The sequence below is a fragment of the Hippocampus guttulatus genome, chromosome 10 (assembly GCF_054856545.1).
Source record: "Hippocampus guttulatus isolate MCC_2025c chromosome 10, RoL_Hgut_1.0, whole genome shotgun sequence".
NCBI classification, from domain to species: Eukaryota; Metazoa; Chordata; class Actinopteri; order Syngnathiformes; family Syngnathidae; genus Hippocampus; species Hippocampus guttulatus.
The window spans coordinates 10,677,442-10,696,871 of record NC_141270.1 but is presented as its reverse complement, the minus strand read 5'-3'; the positions used below and the strand labels follow the sequence as shown (position 1 = coordinate 10,696,871).

Here is a 19,430-nt window from a genome sequence, read left to right as displayed (position 1 = left end):
GCTTAATAGTTTAGAGCAGTGGTGTCAAACATACGGCCCGCGGGCCGGAACCGGCCACCAAGGAGGTTTGATCTGGCCCGCGGGATCATTTAAAAGGGAAACAAAAAATGCATTGAAGACACAGAAGGAATATTTTCAATAAAATGCAATTCATGGATTGTCCGCTAGGGGGCACACTGTTTTGATCACAGGAGAAGACAACATTGTTTTGATCGGGGAAGAAAACAGCAGTCTCAGTCTGTCACCGAGATAGACCCAATGCAGCAAATGACATGAAAGCGCCAATCAATGCTTCTTGAGACCAAAACAAATGAAAGAGATGAGATTTTGGTGATTCATAGCATAGTATGGTTTCATGTTAATGGTTTGGCCCACTTGACATCTACAGAGTCCGTATGTGGCCCACAATGTGAAATGAGTTTGACACCCCTGGTTTAGAGTAAAAATGCAGAAAGGTCCTTAGTGGTATAATATTGAAACTGACATTCTCATTGGCTCTTCCTTTTAGATTCTTTCTTAATTCATTTTTATTATTCTTTCGAGTTGAATAATTTCCCGTCCAAAGTGTTTGAAGTAGCTCAGTCTACACAGTTACATTCGTATGCGTTTTGAAAGCACTTTACCATCATTAAATTACAGGAACGTTTCCAAATGACTTTCCCCCCCCCTCCCCCCTCCTCACCTTACCAGTGGTGGACTTCTACTCATGTGAGATTAATTTCAACACCGTGCGCCTCATCGCCGTCTCCATCATCTGTCTGGGCTTTCTCATGCTGCTCCTTCCAGAGGACTGGGACCAGTGCATTATCCGCCTCAGCACCAAACTACGTAAACGTGACGAGCCGGCAGAGGGCGGAGCCCAAGCGGGGGCCTCCACAGGGCTCAACTGGAGAGGCCGAACCAGGACCTCCATGTCCACATTTTCACGCTGACTGGTACCTTGTAGTCTGAGTCACAATGAGTGGGACGTTTTAATGGCCTCCATTGCTGCAGCGTCCTTTGATGTGAACTTTCATCTGTAAAATTTGGACCAGTAAGAGAGATTGCCATTGACTACCATCATTGAGTTGATGCATGGACACAAATCAGATGTACCCTCCTTACTTAAATATAATCAGGTATTACAAAGTTACAGCTGTACCTGTCATCAATTTTTCCAATGCTCACCACCTGCTTCGCCTGGGAAGACTTGTCAACTTTATTGGAGAAGAAATTCAGTACCATGTGGACTTGGCTGGCCTGAGGACAAAACACATGCTCAACAATCCAAAGAATGCCTACAAATGCTGAATGCCTACAAAATAATGGGAGGCAGCGAGTGGCATCGCTCAGGTGTCATTACAGATTCCTTCCTCCTTTGCACTGTACATAACAGCTCGAAGTTCACACCTAGCGACATGATGTGCTCCTGTGGTGTGAACAGGCCCGTGTGACATGCGAAGCTCAGCATGAGCTCAAAATGCCGTTACTGCACCTCGTGCCGTCCGAAGCCTTTTTTTTTTGGAGCACTCCGATTGGCCCCCTGCATTCATGTGCCCTCCCGGGGCTAGGCTGGAATTACTGTCAAAGTGGAATTGGCAACACCTGCCGCTCTGGCTGGCAGTCTAGTCGAGAGCTCTGAAAAGTAAAATGTGCAATGCATGATTAGCCTGGATTGTCATGAAGAGAAATCGCTTTCAATTCAGCCAACTTGCTTAAAGTTTTAGTAGTTTAAGTATTGTGACCTTTGGTTGAAAGCAATTAGAGTCACTGTGAACGGAACTACATTGAGCCCCCCCCTCCCCTTTGGATTTCTCTCATTTACGTAACACTCACAATTAAGTTATGAGGAGCAGATTTCAACTACTATCTCCACTATCTCATTTTTGTATGCAATTGATAAGTTTTCTACTTTTTCACTTACTGGACACTTCATTAGGCACACAATCTAATAAGATCCAATCTAGGGGTTATATTAAAGTTTGATATTACCAAAGAGGTATCAAAAAATGTTTAGTATCATGGTTGGAATTTGCACTTGTGTAAAACTATATCTTTATCATTTTTAAGGAGTATGACTATCATCTTTGAAAGGCAGAATTGCTGCATTCCCTTGGGTAATGTCTGGGAGCATGAATTTATTCAATTGCAGAGTGTACCAAGCATCTTTTTGGTGATAGGTGATTTAGGCGAGGCCTTGTTTCTTTAGAATTTTTAATATGTGTGTGCGTGTGTGCGCATATATATATATATATATATATATATATAATATAGTTATAAACAAAAAAATATTAAAACACTAACATCTAATTGAGGGGAAGCGAAAATTCGATGACTTAACTGTAATTGAAGACTCCTTTTGCATTGGATCTAATTCGATGGTGTGTACCTCATGCTGTGGCTGGTGGTTGTAGCTTGGAGACACGAGCTATCTTTTTGTTGTTCTTTACTGTATTTATGATACTTGAGGCAAGTTACCAGCGCAGATGAAGCTGAGCCTTGAATGAAGAGCTGGAAACTGCCTTGTTGTGAATGTATGAACATCACTACGTGCAATCTGCTAGTTACAGACTTCTGCAGACAAGCAATCATCTGCATTTTTTTTTTGTTTTGTTTGACACCTCATAGCATACCTTTCATATTTTCTTACATCTGGCTGCTGTTGAGATGGCAGGCTGATGATGACATCACAGTTATCAAGACCACTTCACTGCCTTCTTTTTGTTTTCACTGCAGTATACATGAGAACTGCTTCCCATTGTCATTCCCAATGACAATAAACAAGAATATTGTATTCCTCTGGAATTATTGCTAGACATAAATGTAAACCTTTGTAAGGAATGACGATTTTATACACTGAGATGCAACATACGTGTATGATTATCACATTTGAGGAAGGAGTATGGAAAGTGTGATTATTAAATGATGGGTTTATTTGATCTGGTGGTGGTGGGAAGGGGCAGGGTATTCAAGTATATTCACATATACTTCATAAAAGATTACTTTTCAATACATCAATTGTCCAAGTTTGGTTTCTTCTTGCCAACGTGACACTATTGGAAAGGTTTTTACAAAGGCAGATTGAGCTTTTCAGTGAGATGTTTCGTGGCTGAAAAATGCACCGTTTCAATCAAAACTAGCATAAAGTATAACCTTCTTTTGATGTTGTAGAGACCATCAGACCTGACTATATGGGCTTTTACACCTACAGGAGCTAAAAATGGATGACAGAACCTATTACAGCTTTCTCATTGTTCTGGGAAAGACTTACTGAAAGATTTTGGACGAAGTCTATGGTCATTTTTGTCCTTTGATCTGCAGGTCATAAATGTTGAACCTGAGAGTAGCACATTGATGCTGGCTCAGGAAGAGGCCTTCCCAAAGCACTCTTAAAAAGTTGGACACGGGTAATTGTCCAAAATGTGATGCTTACATTCAGTAGGGACTAATTTGTCTCGTTTAAACCCTGATAGATGAACTAATTGACCACAGAATGTGTCCCAAAAATGTTGCCCATTTTGTTCATGTGAGAAAAAGGATTTCTGATGGGGCATGCTCTACTTTCACGGTAATCTGACCACAGACATAAGTGGCCGTTGGCACCACAGTAACAGTAGAAAATGGTAGTGTGCCTCCCTCTTGCGTCCTACAGGGGACCTGCAGGCAATTCAGCCTCCTGACACCACAGGGGTCTTGCCCAGTGGAGCAGGATGGGGTAGTGACTTTCTCATGAAGACACGTTTCGTATACATTTTCACTGGAATGATGCTTGTAGTCAGTACTGATGGTGAAAACTGGAGAGCAATACTGGGAGGTGTTTGAGCTGGAGTTCGGCCCGGGAAGTGGGGTGGTGAGGCTGCAGGGGTCCACCTCACCTCCCCAGCTGACAACGCTCCCCACTCCAGCTCTCAGCTTCTGCCTTAGCCCCCGCAGAGCTGCCTGGAAACGCTTGCTGAGCAGCGCGTAGAGCAGAGGGTTGAAGTCGGAGTTTAACAGCACCAGAAAGTAGGAGACAGTCAGAGCAGAGGGAGGCACTAGTGATGTTTCACCAGAGATTGCTGCTTCTGTAGCCTGAAAGAGAGCAACTCCAATGTAGGGGGTCCAGCACAAGAAGAAGGCTAAGATGACCAGAAAGAGGCGAGCAACTCGCTGATGGTGCTGCTGTGACTCCAGGAGGGTCTGGGGGGATGACAACATGGAGGATAGCTCCCTGGAGGGAGTTGGGTGAGCACACACACACTGTCTACTTTGATTATAGACCACTGTGGAGGGGCTATGCAAAGAAGGAGGGAACATGGCGTTTGGATCCCTCCTGCGTTGAACCGAGTCCTCTAAGCTGCGAATCCTCTTGGCATGGTTACGGGCTACTTTGACGATGTTCACATAGCAGACAAGGATAACGATGGCAGGCATGACGTAGGAGAGGCTTGTCATGGTGGCCGTGTAGCTGGGACTACTGGTCCAGTCCACTACACAACTGTATGTGGGAGTCACATAGGCCACAGAGCTCCAACCCAGCAGTGGGGGGCAACTGGTTGCCATGGCCTGCAGCCAGATCCACACGACCACCGAGCACATCCTCCACAGGGTGCAGCGGGAGCTGTAGCGCAGGCAGTCCATGATGGAGTGGTAGCGGTCTAAAGCGATGGCAGCCAGTGTTAGAACAGAAACTGTGCAGTAGACAGAGGAGGTGTAGGCCACAAATAGACACAGGTTCTGTCAAAGGAGAAAAAAAAATGATTTAATGAAATCATAAGAAGACTCCGAGACCAAGAAATGTCTTACAAAACATTCGCCCCATCCAGGCTTCACGATGGACAAAGCAACAAAGGGCATGACGCCGAGGCCCACCAGGAGATCACTGATGGCCAAGTTCATGATCAACACTGATGTCACCTGGTGGAGAGTCTTGGTGGTTGCCACGAGGATAATGACAAGAAGGTTACCTTCACGAAAAATGAGTGGTTAGACAAGCACATTATCACTGTCAATACCAAAATTTTAAGGGCGACATTGTCCCATTTGTTAGGTTGCATTTTTTTCTCTTTTTACATTTTTACTCATTTGCAAAATCGCACCTCAGAATGCAAATTTCTCCTTTGGAAATATATAAATAAACATTGATGAGCCCCAGTACATGGTTTATTTAAAAACAATCTGGCCTTACAAATGTAAATGCTTAGCTTTGACAGACAGTATTGCAGAGTTTTAAGGGTATTGTGGTTGAAGTTTGTCGTGTGGTGTTGAGAAGGGTCTCTTATTCTTCGTTACCCTAACGAGGAGAGTTGAATGACCAGAAAACAGCTTCAGTTGGTGACACCATAGCATACCGTCCATCCATCCATTTTCCGAACCGCTTGATCCTCACTAGGGTCGCGGGGGGTGCTGGAGCCTATCCCAGCCGTCTTCGGGCAGTAGGCGGGGACACCCTGAATCAGTTGCCAGCCAATCGCAGGGCACACAGAGACGAACAACCATTCACGCCCACACTCACACCTAGGGACAATTTAGAGCGTCCAATCAGCCTGCCATGCATGTTTTTGGAATGTGGGAGGAAACCGGAGCACCCGGAGAAAACCCACGCAGGCCCGGGGAGAACATGCAAACTCCACACAGGGAGGCCGGAGCTGGAATTGAACCCGGTACCTCTGCACTGTGAAGCCGACGTGCTAACCACTGGACTACCGGGCCGCCCCATAGCATACCGGTAATTAAGAAAATACATATTAGACTGTGCCATTAAAAAAAAAGAGAAAAATGTTATCTTTCTAAAGGCAGGGTTTTGAATAATAATCGGATTCGCTCTGTTTAAAGTTTGATTGGGGAGATGTCTTGGACTTTCTCAAGACAATACACAATTATAATTTTGCTTGTATTTACATTCCAGTTGTTACACGTGAAAGTAAAGACTGAATACCATCAGAAAGTGCGCTACCTGTCACCGAGCCCAGACACATCAATACCACCAGCACGAACAACAGCGACTCCATCTGTGTCAACACGGCGTTCTCTGAATCATCCTTGAGGCTTGAGTTGACGGGCGCCGCTCGCAAACAGCCCGGAACTGACCAGCTGCCTTCCAGGACGTCCATTCCCCGTCTTAATGAAATACACTTAGCCCGGTGCTCTGAATGAAAAAAACTGTTGACAAACAGAACACTGAACTGCATCTGGTTAGAAATACTCCGAAACGTCAGGTGACTACGTGACGCCTTCTTCCTCCCACTGACAGAGCCTCTGGAGAATTAGGACGGATCGCTTCCACTTCAAACACATTTTTGCCCGTTAAGCCCAGCGAGTACACACGAGATTCAGGCAAACTTTTATTTACACAAACTACTTAAAATCTATATACAGTTTAAAACACTGAAAACTTTTCAATTGACAAGCACAGACATTTCTTGGTGACTGCAAGCTCCACAAAACTGCATTATTGTAAAACTGCCTAGCTCTCACAAACAACTCAATCTACCTGTACATTGATCTATTCATTTCTATACTGCTTATCCTCATGTGTGGGCTGAAAACTAAAACTGACTTGGGCGAGATGCAGGACTGATGGGCAGTCAATCACAAGGTACACATACAAGCAGAGCCCAGATTCAAACCCCAAGCCTGAAAAATGTAAGACAGATGGGCTAATCACTTAAACAAATGTATTAAACACTTACATCTAACTAAAAATGAAATACTGAGTTTATGATTTATATTTTTCTCTCACCACACAATTGTATTTTGTTAGTCAAGTTTAAAAAGTAATATTTTTGTGTTCCATCCATCCATGCAATTTCTGATCCGCTTCATTTTCACAAGGGTCGCGGGACGTGTTGGATTCTATCCCAGCAGTAGGCGGGGGACACCCTGAACCGGTTGCCAGCCAATCGCAGATATTTTTGTGTTAAGACTCGAAAATCCCCAAACTCTAAACTATACACAAGTGAATGTGAATGTAAATAGTTGTTTGTCTATGTGCCCTGTGCCGTCTCTCGCACTGAGTCAGCTGGGATCGGCTCCAACTCATCCGCGACCCCGTTGAGAAACACAGAAAGTGAAGGGGACCAGTAAAAAAAAAACAATTGTTTGGCGTCACATTAATATTTCAGAGTTTACCTAGTGGCACTGTTTTTCATAAAAATATCAAGTCAACAATGAATGCTTTTTGAGCGCAGCATATTTTATGCAGGGTTTTTTTTAAGTCCCTCTGAGTCAAAAAGTAATTGCCTCAATGGATAACACAGTAAAAAATTGAATTGCTGCTGCTTCTCTGCAGGCAGAGAGAATGGTTTTACTATTCCAACACGATGCTCAGTGGAATACTTGGATGGAATAAGCAGTGTTGATCTCCATTTCATGACCCATTAAGGCACCAGAAATGTACGCGTACAAAGACCACGGACAAATTTACATGACGAACAGGCTGATGTGTTTGTACTGTGGCTTGCAGTTAGAAGTGAACCGCTACATTTGGTGACTGTTAAGATGCAAACACCTTAGGACCGGATGTCATGTGGTTTGGTTCTTCAGCCGTGTTTTGACTTGTCTTGACTGGAGGTGCTGACGAGGCGTTGGCGAGTGTACTCCCAGATCAGCAGGGCAGCGCTCACATGCACGTTGAGCGAGCGGATGACCCCTTGCTGAGGGATCTCCACGCACACGTCGAGCAGCTGGAGCAAGTTGGCGGGAATGCCTTCTCGTTCGTTGCTGTAATGACAGAAACAATCTTTAGGTGTGGGCCAGTTTGGTTTTTTTTCTTTTGCAATCCTGCCCATGACATTCATCAGTTTATGGCAATCTTTGACCATACATATTTAGGATACATTTACAAGATGAATACCGGTGCTAAAGGTAATGGAAATATGACTGCCTTTAAAAGAAGTTGAGGTATACAAAAATCTAAATACTCCTGCATTTGTTCTTTTTAGGTGTACTGTAGAAAGGGGGTACAGACGTAAAATTTGTATTGTATTTCATTTATTAACAACTATATTTGCACAGCAATGTGGCATCACTTTCAATAAAGCTTCATAATTGTGGTTTTCGCTTGATATGATGATGCCATACAGTACTGCCCCATCCACTGTGATTAATGAACCATGAATAGCCAAGTTAATTCATTTCCTGGCGTGCTGTCAATCAGTAGTTGATTACTCTTGGCAAATGTGTGAGGATGCGACCACCAAAGCATCAAGCACTCTTACGTAAAGAAGTGTTTTAGTGATATTACACAACACAGCTGAGCAATATGCTGTGGTATTGTGTAGAGGAGGCTCACTGGATTGTAGAGGTGTACGGAACCTACAATGAATGTAAAGGCGTAATGAGGGAAGCTTTCAATGAGTCTACAGAGGGCACAACACAGCGGGAACTGACAATGTAATGATCTCTACTTATCCGGAGGGCAATTGGCTGGAAAGATTGCTCCTATTAAAAGAGGATCGCAACAAAACAAAACATTGAAAGATATATTGCACTGCCTTCTTCCAGCAAAAATAGGAATTGTAATGTCCCAAATACGTACATGATTGAAATGATGTCAATTGGCGTGAAGCTCCAAATACTTGAACGATACGACAACAGGTATCTTTCTGTTTCCTCATGCCCCAAACAACATCACAGTGGATGAAGGTCCCTGCTGCTGTCAACATTTTCTGCTGTGCTATCCTGAGGGAGGGCCAATTACAGAGCAACATGTTCTGACAGAAGCACCAAGAGTGAAGGGCCCCGCTGGGAAAAAGGCTGAACCGGTGAGTTCAAATTAAATAATCTCGCCGGCTCAGACATTTATCTGCGTAAAACTCAGAGGTGAATGTGACGGGGATGCAACTGATAGAAAAACACTATTTCACAAGGTGGTGGTTGAGTTCAATTTTAACAGTAAAGCCTTGTAGATATGACAAATGTCCATAGTTTTGTTACACAAAATGGTCCTGGCCCAAATTTCCTCTCTTACTTACCATTTGCCACCCGTTTTGATTTGTAAAGCAACCCATTGAGGCACTAAAATAGCTTGAAAAAGGCATAGTTTAGAGTTTTTAGCATTGTTTTTGCTACTCCAGTTTTCCCCCTCCATTCCAAAAAAGGGGGTGGGTTAATTGAAGGCTCTTAATTATGCAGCGGTGTGAGTGTGAAGTACAACTACTGAAATGAAAACACTTGTGTATTCTGCCAATCTGAAATTGGACTTTAGACAGAGTTGTGGTAAATCATACCCAAGAAGTAGCAGAGTCTTCTCGGGAAACCGGTAGTCCTGAAGGCTCTGACTGTTGGAGGTCTGCTCCGCACCAACAATGCAGTAGCCCTCACTCTTTTTCATCTGCAGGAAGTCTGCCAGCTCCAATGGCTTTACCTAATGAGCAAATACATACAGTTTATAGTAGAGCACAAAAAATACAAAACAAAACCAAATGACAAACCGAAAAAATAAACTTTTGTCCTTGTGCTACCATCATCTTCTAAATATGATTGATGAAGAGGTACATTGCTGTTCATTTTTAATCATGACTAGGATCATTTGAACCTTAAGTGGACTAGGCTCAGTGGCATAAAGTATCCTCGAACAACATAATAAGAATGGACAAAAGAGATTACTCAAACATGACAGAATTACATTTAATTTTGAATCATTAAATCATGTTCATTATTGTGGTTACACTCGGGTAAAGTGTTGTACAAGTAGAACTGTGCTGCGTCATACTAAGAGCTATTTCTAATATTCCGTCATTTTATTGCAGTTAAAGGAGACACCGAAATATTTAAAAAAAAACACTTTCAGTACAATGCAAAACACCACTGCCAATGAAGTGGAGTCAAAGGTCATACTTGTTACCTCCAGGAGAGGAAGCCAAAGTTCAGATGAGACACTGAGGGATTGAAAGTGTTTGTCATTGATGTGACGGAGGTTGTCCAGTACCAACGCACTGGCACCAAAGATCTCGCAAGTGCGGCACAAACCTACAAGTGCACAAACAAATACATGTTGGTGATGTTACTCTCGGAGCTGCAGACTATAAACGGTATTGCGTTGTCTTTGCTAACCTCCAAGGTTAGTGGGTTTGTCAATGAGTGAGGCGACCACCAGCAGGGCACCATGGTGTTTGCCAAGGCGAGCCGCTCTTTGCTGCAGAACCAGCTGAAGGTCCGGGTCCTGCCCCTGGATGTCCAAACACCAGGGGGTTATTTTCTTCTGCACCTCTGCCCAGCGCTCCTCCTTGTCCTCCTCACCTACGAGAGACAAAATCGTGACCATTTCCCAGTAAAAGCATCACATGAGATTCAGGTGGCCTTGGAGCATGTGTGACTGTACTTTTATCCTGCTGGATCCAGTCTCCGGGCTGGAGCTGGCTCAGGTCAGGACTGGAATTCCTCAAAGGAGGCATCTGAAAAAAGCAGGACAGCTTCTCCAGCTTCCAAGGGGAAATCCACTCATCATCAGCTAAACCTGAAAGACTTGGAAAAGTGTAGAATATCGTCTACGAAAAAAACAAACAAACAATAAGGAGATATTTACATGCAGAGTGACACACATTTTCACGAACTGCACACACTTACCTCAATGCTGTAATCCCTGATTGGATGAAAGGCACCAAAGAAAAAGTGCTCTTGAATCCTAGTCCAGTTCTTGTTTGCATTCCTAAAATTTAGCAGAAATCGTTTTAGCGCATTACATTGATGCTTTTGCAGCGACTGTAGTGTCAGATTCCCACCCAGTGTTCTTCAAGGCCTCAGTCTGGTGCAGACAGGCCTTAACCACAGTGGACAGCCTCTTCAAATCATGAACTGTCTTCTCTCCTTGGACCTCAACCAAGCTCCAAATCCGCTTCAAAGCCAGCAGAGCATAGAGACGTACGCTAAAGTTGTGGTGGAAACACCACTGAAGGGTGATGTCGAGTGCTTTTGCCAAATGCATATCCTTAATGACAAAGGAAAGAAATATTCTAAGGGCTGAGACATGATTTAACATCCAAAGTAACATTTTGAAGATGCCTCACTGGATTGTTAAGGGTGGGAATGATGACGGCGAAATGCACTAGGACTGCCAGGAAGGTGCAGATGCCAGTCTTGGTTCCTTCATGATGCTGCACCAAAAGCACAAAAATGAATGCTAGTTTACATGAAACCGTACAATTTGGCTGTATTGACATCACACTTACTTCAACAATAAAGAGCAACCAGTAACCCAGGAAAATAGAAAACAGTCAGCATTTTGTATTGTTTTTGATTAGCAGAGAGCAAGTTTATTATAAAAGACAAGAGAAAGGGGAGTTGTATTTTTCCTATCTTGTTTCAATTATTAAATGGGATTTTTAAAAAACATAGAATCAACCATTCATGCGCTCACCACTTAATGTGGAAAGTGGGATTTTTTTGAAAAATATCAAAGATTTAAGTCAAACAAAAATGTGCAAACTTACCAGGTTGAAGCAGGCCCAAAAATTGTCTATTTGTTGTGGATAACGGACTAGGATCAGAATCACCGTCCACTCAATTAGGTACTTGACTGAAGCCTGGTTACTACAGAAGCCGGCCTCAAAGATACTGCTCAGTATAGAGGCCACAAACTCCTGTGTGCAGTTACAAAACAGGCAAGATGTTATTATTTTCCTGATAGCAAGTGCAATGAATAAGGTGTGAGTGATGTACCTCTTTGAATTTGGGCAGCATCATTAGCAGTGTTTGCCATACTCTGTTTTTCACCCGGTGTTGGAGAGAGTTACTAGAGATGCGCGATGATTTTGACATGTTCTTGTCCTGGAAAGAAATTATGACAGAAAGTGTTTTGTTTTGTCTGTTGCAGCTGGTTGCAAATTGAAATTGTCATTCGCTGGGCAACAATAGCAGTTGCGAGATGAACCACAATATATTACACGTCTTCATGACATTGTATTTATGACACAACAGATCTAGGCATTATGAATGAATTTGGAGTTAGGGTAATTCAGTTTTGCAAAGTTAATTACTGTATGTTACCTCTTCTAAGAGAATGACAACCAGCTGCTCCACCAGTCGTTGGTGCAGACTGTTAGAAGCATCAAGGCGGCTGAGGAAAGCCAAGGTGCACATGCGAGGTAACTGCTCATCTCTGTTGTCACTGAAAGACAAAGAGCTTTTGTTTAAACTGTGACATGGCAAGAGATAACATCTAGAGCAGGGGTGGGCAAACTTTTTGGCTCGGGGGCCGCATTGACTTTTAAAATTTGACAGAAGGGCCAGGTCAGCACGAGCTATGGTACATTAAAAAAAAAAAGCATTTGTTGACAGTCCATATCAAACATCAACAGAACAAAAGCATGAAAGTTCTGTATTAATATACTTTTTTAAATGACAACAGTGTTGTTGATGCCCTCTTTTAGCCTGTGCATTGCTGCAGATGGGTTGTGATCAGACCAGTAGAAGTAGAGCGATACAGAGGTCCTAGGTGGTCGAAAAGATCCCCCCCCCACCCCGTGTTCTGCAACTTCAAATCAATGCGCCACCTGGCGGTGAAATGCCTGTCAATACAAGTCCAATTGAAATGAATGCAATCATTCACATCGAACCTTAATTGTGGACCAACCTTCGGCGGGCCGGATTAAAAAGACCAATGGGCCGGATTCGGCCCGCGGGCCGTAGTTTGCCCACCATGATCTAGAGGCAACATAAACAAATCAAAGCCACGATTACTGTGACAATACAATACTGAAAATGAAGACCCACAGCCAAAAGAAAAATGACTTTACAGCAATGTCTTTAACAGTCATGCCTTGTATAAACAAAAAAAAAATCTGTCTCTATGTTGTAAGCGCCACTTTTAGGAATTCAAACAATCTGAAGGCTTCATGTTGAACTTTAGCACACAGGTGTCAAAGTCAAGGCCCGGGGGGCCAGATCTGGCCCGCCACATCATTTTATGTGGCTCGCAAAAGCAAATCAAGCATGATGCTTGCTAAGGTCTGAACCAAAATTTCAAATTGTCATATGTTATCAACAATAATAGTCATTATTCTTGACTTCTCATTTTAAGACTAGTTATTCATCAATTTGTTGTGCGCTGTGTATGTAGTATGTGGAGGTGATTAAACATTTATATGATTTCCCAAAATTCATAACGGCCCTCCAAGGCAAATCGTAACTCCAATGTGGCCCCTGACAAAAATGAGTTTGACACCCCTGCTTTAGCACATAAATATAATTAAATATACAGTACAAGTCAACGGTTTAAAAAAAAAAAAAAAAAAAAACTAACAACAAGAACTGACAGATGTTTAAAAATAAATGTGCATATCAACATGTGAAAGCAGCTTTGGGACATTCTGTCCAGATGGTGAAAACACACAATTTGTTCAATAAAAGAATAGTCACGGAACCTCACTCTACTATTGTTGATGTACTGTACTGTATATACCCCCAACTTCTTCACATTGAACTCTTTACAAATCCTTTTTGACGCAGACGGCTATTGAAAAAGTTCAGACAACTCAAGGTGACTAATAATAAATTTACTGATAAATCTTCGTAATCACAAAAAGGCAGCAGCTCACCTGGCGATGACAGTGTTGGTGGCACACACCGCACCAAGTTGCTCTACGTATGCCTGGACATCTTGAACAAGCCTATGGAAGAAAAACAGTAACTGAAGCACCTAAAGAAAGAAGCAACAAAGCACTGGTAGAATGTCAACAGTACCGTTGATCTCTCCTGAACACAGGCCCATAAACGCAGCCCTCAGCCATGATGTTGATATGACTAAAAACACTGGAGAAAATTCTGTCAGCCTGGTTACTGCTTTGTTCACTAGCAGGCAACCATGTCTGACAACAGTGTTGCAGTAGAACATTAAATACGCCATTCTTGGACTCAGACAGCTGGATGATCTCAGCAGCAATCTGCACAAATACAATACATTACTTTACGAATATTGGAAACTCTGTATTTGTGCTGATTACCTGTTTCACGGTTGCTGTCAGCACGGGGGCCTGACTATCTGTGAGCAGCAGCAGCGTTTGGTGGAAAGCGAGTGAGATGAAGCCTTTGAGGGCAGGCCAGAAATCATGGGCGTTATTGCTGAGCCCATGTACCAGCTCCCAGGTCCGACTCACAGCTTCCACACAGAGGGCCTCATTTTCCTGCGCTAACTGAGATCACAACGTCACACTTTAACACCGGATACCATCTTCCTGTCGAAACTCAAAACACAAAAGACTCACTTGTGGCAACACCGCTTCCATGAAAGTGAGAACAGGCAGTACCAGGTCACTGGGCAGCAGGGCGAGAGCATCCACGCAGCAGCTCAGAGCGGCGACAGCAGTCTCTGTGTTTCTGGGGACCTCGGAATCCCGAAGCATGAGTGTTTTGACGAGAAAATTCAGGCAAATCCACTGGTCCCGCATGAAGTGGGCAGCTGTGCGTCCCCAGTCCTGCAGGAGAGGGCCTTCCCCACCTTCATTGCTGAGAAAGAATGGCTGTGGCACTTTAACATGACAGGCAAGTGTGTTCAACAGTGTTTTCAGACTCTCTTAGTCACTGACCTCAAGCTGTATGCTGTGTGAGGTTTTAGGAGCCTCTCATTGAAGCGTCCCAGTGGTGAATGACTGTGCCAGGGAGACGGCATTGGCTTGTAGAAGTGCTCATTCAGTTGTTTTAGAAGAGAAAAAGTATCAGGGCCAATTGTCTGCTGCTCCATTAGGTGACATACCATGGCAAGCGATGCCATAGCAACAGCTTTGGCCACCTGGCTTGCCACTGAGGGAAACTACCGAAAGAAGAATGATGAATATCTGAATAAGTTGAACGCCAGCAATAATATTTTGCTTCCAACCTGCTGGGACGGTTCTTGCAGGATGCTGAGACTATACTTGATGAGTTTCGGAAAGCAAGCTTGTTGAATTGTAGAAGGGTGCATGGACAGCTGCTTGAAGACACTCGAATACAGCTCGGCCCGCTGAACGTCACACAACTGCACAAAACAAAACAAACATCATAATCGATCAAATCCACAAAGATCTTGATGCTGTGTGGAGACTGTTGTTTACCTCCAGCAGTTCCCCACACAGACGCCTCATGATAAACTCCTGCATTGAATCTCCGCACTGAAAAATGAGCCGCTCCAAAGCGGCTGTCACTTCATCCACTGGGAAAAAAAAGATATTAAGTCACTGAAAGGCTTTTATTTGTATCTATATTTTTGTCCCGTTTTGAGGACAGGCGGGCACTCTTATATTTATCTATCTTTCTCATTACAGCTGTGGACTAAACATCTGTATGAATCATCATGATTATACCTTTTGATGTTTCTCTGAGCTGTAGCAGTCGGAGGACAAGCTGCAAGCTCTTGTCACTCTTCTTCAGGGGCATGTAGAGATTGGAGCCGACCCGGCTCACAGTGTCCACCAGTGGAGATAGTAAGAAATGGAGCTCGTCACCAATCTTCGATCCAGCTTGACTCCTCTCAATATCACTTAACAGCAGAATGGACATGGCCAACTTATCTGCTTCTTTGGGGTCAGGCAAGCTCTGTGTCTGACCTGCAAAGCATACTAACTAATTAAAACCATCAACAAAAAAGCATAGACTCTGAAAAGTGTGTCTCCTTCCAAGCTCACCAGTGCATACTGGAACACTTAGAAACTCTTGTATTTTGCCTTGAACATATGCTTTTATGGTTTTCTTGCTTGAAGAGGCACCCTCTTGATCACTTGGTTTCATCTTAAAATTGCCCTCATTGCTTGAGAGCCAGACACACACCTCCAAAAAACACAAATGAGGGGCAGCAGGTTTGCTAAATAAACTATGCTGTGCAGCTCAATTTGACTACCAGTAGTTTAATAAAAACAATTCAGCATACCTCATTCCAAAGGGCTGTGCCACGACAAAGTGACTCATCCGTCCGGAAATTGCCCAGGAAGGTGAAGATGTCGTCGAGGGTCACTGTGCTCTGAAAGTACAGTATGTTAATACAGCAGGGCTACATCTATGATATGACAGCTCAGAAATGAGAATAAAATATACATCTGGAGTGTAAGTAGCCATTACTGGTGGGTTTATAGGCAAAAAGAAAAATCTATGAAATGTATAACTTTCAACAGCGAGGAGTATAAAACATGCATTTAGAATTTTACAATTCTACATCAAATCTCCGGTTGTGCCTTTGTGGAGTCTGCATGGTTTTCTCTTGGGACTCCGGATTCCTCCCACATTACAAAAACATGCACGGTTGGTTATTTTTGTGACTCCAGCTGGAATAGGCTTGCTCACCGGAGAGCCTGAATGGAATATGCACTAGAATTTGTACAGATGCTTTGCTTACCACATCTATGAGACAGAGGGCGCTCTTCAATAAGAAGCACTGAGCTGCGCCTCTCAGGAGGACTTGATGTGTGATCATGGTGCCGCGCAGCACCTCCCTGTGTGTAGCAGACCAAGCATGTAATTAATGTGCACTTCAACTTTAAAAGTAGCATTTTCCTTCATAATATGGAGCAGACCTGAGGGCAGTGAGCCCCTCAATTGCCAATAGTGGACTTGAAGCAAGTGTGGACAGAGCCTGAGATATAAAAAGGAGGGGCACTGCACACCAATGCTTGGATCCAAGCTGCTGGATCATCTGCAGCAGGACGCGGCCTGAAAAGCAGACACAATTTTAAGAGAAGAAAAGCTTTTGTGAGCTGAGAAAAAGATTACCGGTACGCGTTGGTACCTCTGTCCTCTGTTGGCAGGCTGCTGAAGAAGTTCTTCAGGAAGATTTGGAGTTTACTTGCCAGCTCAGGGCAGTCCCCAACATGCTGGCCGCCTGCCCTGGAGAAAAATACAACAATTAATGTCATCAGACTTATCATTATAAACCTATGTAATGTAATTTAAACATATTTCTTGATGAGTTTAGAATCTCACTTGCAGAAGAGCGACGTTTCTGACAGAACCTCCATAAAGGGCCCAACAACAAACTAGAGAGCAGATGAGACCAGTTTAACAATGAGGCAGTAGTACGTCAAGCGAAGTAAAGTCTGCTTGGACGTTCACCTGAGAAAAAGCTGAAGCAAAGGCTGGCTGTTGGAGGATTTTAAGTTCAAACAGGTGACACACTCCCGCTCGCATTAAGGTTTTATTCTCACTGTGAAACATCCGCTGGTACACACAAAGCAACCATGATGGATGGAAGACATCCTGACCTACAAATCAAGTGCACAATTAAGATGTGGAACCATAGTTTTATTTATTGGAAGTATACAATCATCTTAAAGAGCAAACATCAATACCTTCATTTGCTGTAGTTTGGATAAGAGAGTCTATTCTGTTCAGAACCGGGCGGACAACATGGACCTGCATATAAAGAAGAAACACCACCATAATCTTAGCAGTACTATTGGAGTGGCCATGGCCCGTCATCATCAACATTATTTTTTGACCTGATTTTCCTCCAACGTCTCCATCACCAGAACATAATCCTCCCAGAACTGTCTGAGCATCTGGCTGCTTTCGGCGGTCCATTTGAACAAGATTTCCTCACCATTTCCTTCAATAACAAGATCGAAAGAAAGTGGTTCATAAATATAAGCACAGAACTCTTCGGTATATCGCAACGATCGAAGGAGAGACTGACAAAAATGCCACAATAATAAAAATGGAGCAATCACTCTTGAGCCACGCCTATTGAAAACCACAAGATAATTTATTCAAGATCCCTAATTCCCAACTTAAGGTCCAGGTACTAGTACGATCTCTGTCCTCACTCGTAAGACAATTCAGTGCACTGGTGGAATGGCTATACAGCATCACACTGGTATTTTTTTCCCCCCACTTTATACTCGTGCCACTTTTGGCCTACCAGTACGAATTTAAATCGACGTAGCTGCACTAAACATAACAAGGCCCAACTTGTAGGCATGTGACTTGCACTAATGGCCTTTTGGAGCCTAATACTGGCACCAGAATGCCCACAATTAGTTGCATGTAGCATGTATTGTTATACTAGTATGGAAAAGCTAAACTACTGATCTGCAGAAATGTCATACAGTGGTATGAAACCGTGACACAAAAGACACAGTTCCGTAATTAGACCTTAAGATTGATGGAATATTGAATAAATGATATTTGGCTTTCCATATCTGTGAGCATTTCACCTTGTTGTGCAGGACAGTCGACTCCCTGCTCCTGTGAGGATGCCACGCACCTTTTGAGCAGGTACAGTGCCCTCTTACGGGACACGCCGTCTCTGTGGATAAGTCCATCCTGAACCACCCACCAGAAGCGGAGACAGGGCCGAGGGTCTGGCTCAGTAGGTGCCAGCAGGTGGTCTGACAGGGAGGTCAAACACAGAAGTGTTCGCTCAGTTACGGCCGGTGTGCGCTCCGATGCGTGCCAGGTGCACAGCTCGTTCAAAGTCTTGTTGAGGATGCTGCAGTGCATTGCATTATTGCAACAGCCCAGCAGGGCTAACATGAGCCGGACGGTGACCCGGGAGAGCAACCAGTCTGGAATAGTTCTAATGCCCGACAAGACACACGACAAAATGCTCAACGTGAGCTGCTCGTCTCCAGATAAGCAAGGTAGGAGGGCAGCCAGGACTTCACTAGCCACCTCCACACTGACTCTCTCCACGTTGGGTTGGTCCTCATTTGACAGCTGGAGCGAAGGCAGGACGGCCAGAGCGGCTCGGCTCGCCACAGCCGGGTCACATAAACGGACACAGATGGCCACAAGTCTGCAGACAGCTGCTGTACTCTCCCTATACCGCACATCATCAGTTTCTGCTGATATCCTGGAGAGAAGAGGCAGGCAATGCGTCCAAATGATAGATTCTGTTTTATCTAGCATACATTGTCTTTTTGCGGTTGTCAACGAATTCGTTTCTGATTGAACAACAATTTGCTCGAGTGCTTCTATGAAAGCTGTCAGTGCCTCAACGCGCTCTATCTCCGGCCACGCGTCAGTTGGCCAGCTCAGGGAGTCAAACAGAAACTCGTAGTTAGGAGAAGTAGACAAGATTGCGTTGATTAAAACAGAATTCATTGTAGTTAATCCCGACGAGGTCAAAATATAGCAATTAGTAAAAACTTATCCAAACGGCTTTTCTCGCGGCACGTTGACACTGTGGATATTTGAAAACTTCCGTAAACGTCATCACGAAATCCCGCGAGAAATCGTCGGATCTCCAGCTACCGCACAGTACTGTACTGTATAACACAAAAACATAAAGAAACGGACATTTTTGCTTCATGTAGACAGCGCTATACATCTTTTGAATTTGACCAATTATTTTCTATTACACGCAGAGAGAAGAAAATACCTCCCAACTCTCAGCCGCCACTTTAAATAATCTATAAAATCGTTATAAGCACACCTGCATCATACTGTATCATTTTTAATACGAATGAAAACAAAGAAAGAGAAAAATAGAGCAACTCACAACAAAGAATAGCCTTATTAACATTGGTTTTCGTCTCTCTCTCTCTGCCTTTCTCTTCATCCACTACATT

General features: G+C 43.6%; 3 protein-coding genes across 5 annotated transcripts in view; 1 reads left to right on the top strand and 2 right to left on the bottom strand.

Annotated features, from left to right (window-relative positions):
- slc35f3b (solute carrier family 35 member F3b) overlaps positions 1-2,993 on the top strand; it is a 49,212-nt gene extending 46,219 nt beyond the window's left edge. For both annotated transcript variants that reach the window (XM_086122380.1, XM_086122381.1), the window contains one exon: positions 691-2,993. In XM_086122380.1, coding sequence (XP_085978506.1) covers positions 691-932 — 242 coding nt within the window. In that variant the 3' untranslated portion in view covers positions 933-2,993. The remainder of the gene's footprint in view (positions 1-690) is intronic.
- Positions 2,888-6,172, bottom strand: LOC147199243 (5-hydroxytryptamine receptor 1D). The gene is made up of 3 exons (XM_086122378.1): positions 5,915-6,172; positions 4,765-4,925; positions 2,888-4,695 (listed from the first exon to the last, which is right to left on the bottom strand). Exons 1-3 carry the CDS (start codon positions 6,147-6,149, stop codon positions 3,502-3,504), a joined length of 1,590 nt encoding a protein of 529 aa, XP_085978504.1. The 5' UTR covers positions 6,150-6,172; the 3' UTR covers positions 2,888-3,501.
- A 117-nt stretch (positions 6,173-6,289) lies between these two features.
- Positions 6,290-19,050, bottom strand: tarbp1 (TAR (HIV-1) RNA binding protein 1). Of its 2 annotated transcripts, none has more exons than XM_086122533.1 (29): positions 18,075-19,050; positions 17,361-17,467; positions 17,211-17,274; positions 16,975-17,123; positions 16,846-16,898; positions 16,652-16,749; positions 16,440-16,575; positions 16,262-16,358; positions 15,800-15,889; positions 15,558-15,699; positions 15,237-15,479; positions 14,988-15,085; positions 14,774-14,911; positions 14,484-14,707; positions 14,163-14,403; positions 13,902-14,090; positions 13,642-13,841; positions 13,497-13,568; positions 11,947-12,067; positions 11,620-11,727; positions 11,391-11,540; positions 10,968-11,054; positions 10,683-10,888; positions 10,528-10,609; positions 10,283-10,448; positions 10,015-10,200; positions 9,806-9,930; positions 9,189-9,325; positions 6,290-7,680 (listed from the first exon to the last, which is right to left on the bottom strand). In XM_086122533.1, the coding sequence occupies exons 1-29, from the start codon at positions 18,961-18,963 to the stop codon at positions 7,500-7,502; spliced, it is 4,779 nt and encodes a 1,592-aa protein (XP_085978659.1). In that variant the 5' UTR covers positions 18,964-19,050; the 3' UTR covers positions 6,290-7,499. The 2 variants fall into 2 exon arrangements, with proteins under 2 accessions (XP_085978659.1, XP_085978660.1); XM_086122534.1 differs by having other exon boundaries at positions 18,125-18,325.
- Positions 19,051-19,430: the final 380 nt, after the last annotated feature.

What these genes read in the sequence shown, in the direction of transcription:
- LOC147199243 (XM_086122378.1), bottom strand. Translation starts at nt 6,149, where the DNA reads ATGCAGTTCAGTGTTCTGTTTGTCAACAGTTTTTTTCATTCAGAGCAC. An exon ending in GTGTCTGGGCTCGGTGACAG is followed by an intron (nt 4,926 to 5,914) that starts GTAGCGCACTTT and finishes TTTTTCGTGAAG; the next exon opens with GTAACCTTCTTGTCATTATC. An exon ending in CTGGATGGGGCGAATGTTTT is followed by an intron (nt 4,696 to 4,764) that starts GTAAGACATTTC and finishes CTCCTTTGACAG; the next exon opens with AACCTGTGTCTATTTGTGGC.
- tarbp1 (XM_086122533.1), bottom strand. Translation starts at nt 18,963, where the DNA reads ATGAATTCTGTTTTAATCAACGCAATCTTGTCTACTTCTCCTAACTAC. An exon ending in TGCAAGAACCGTCCCAGCAG is followed by an intron (nt 14,708 to 14,773) that starts GTTGGAAGCAAA and finishes TTCTTTCGGTAG; the next exon opens with TTTCCCTCAGTGGCAAGCCA. An exon ending in ACCAACACTGTCATCGCCAG is followed by an intron (nt 12,068 to 13,496) that starts GTGAGCTGCTGC and finishes TTTGTCTTTCAG; the next exon opens with TGACAACAGAGATGAGCAGT.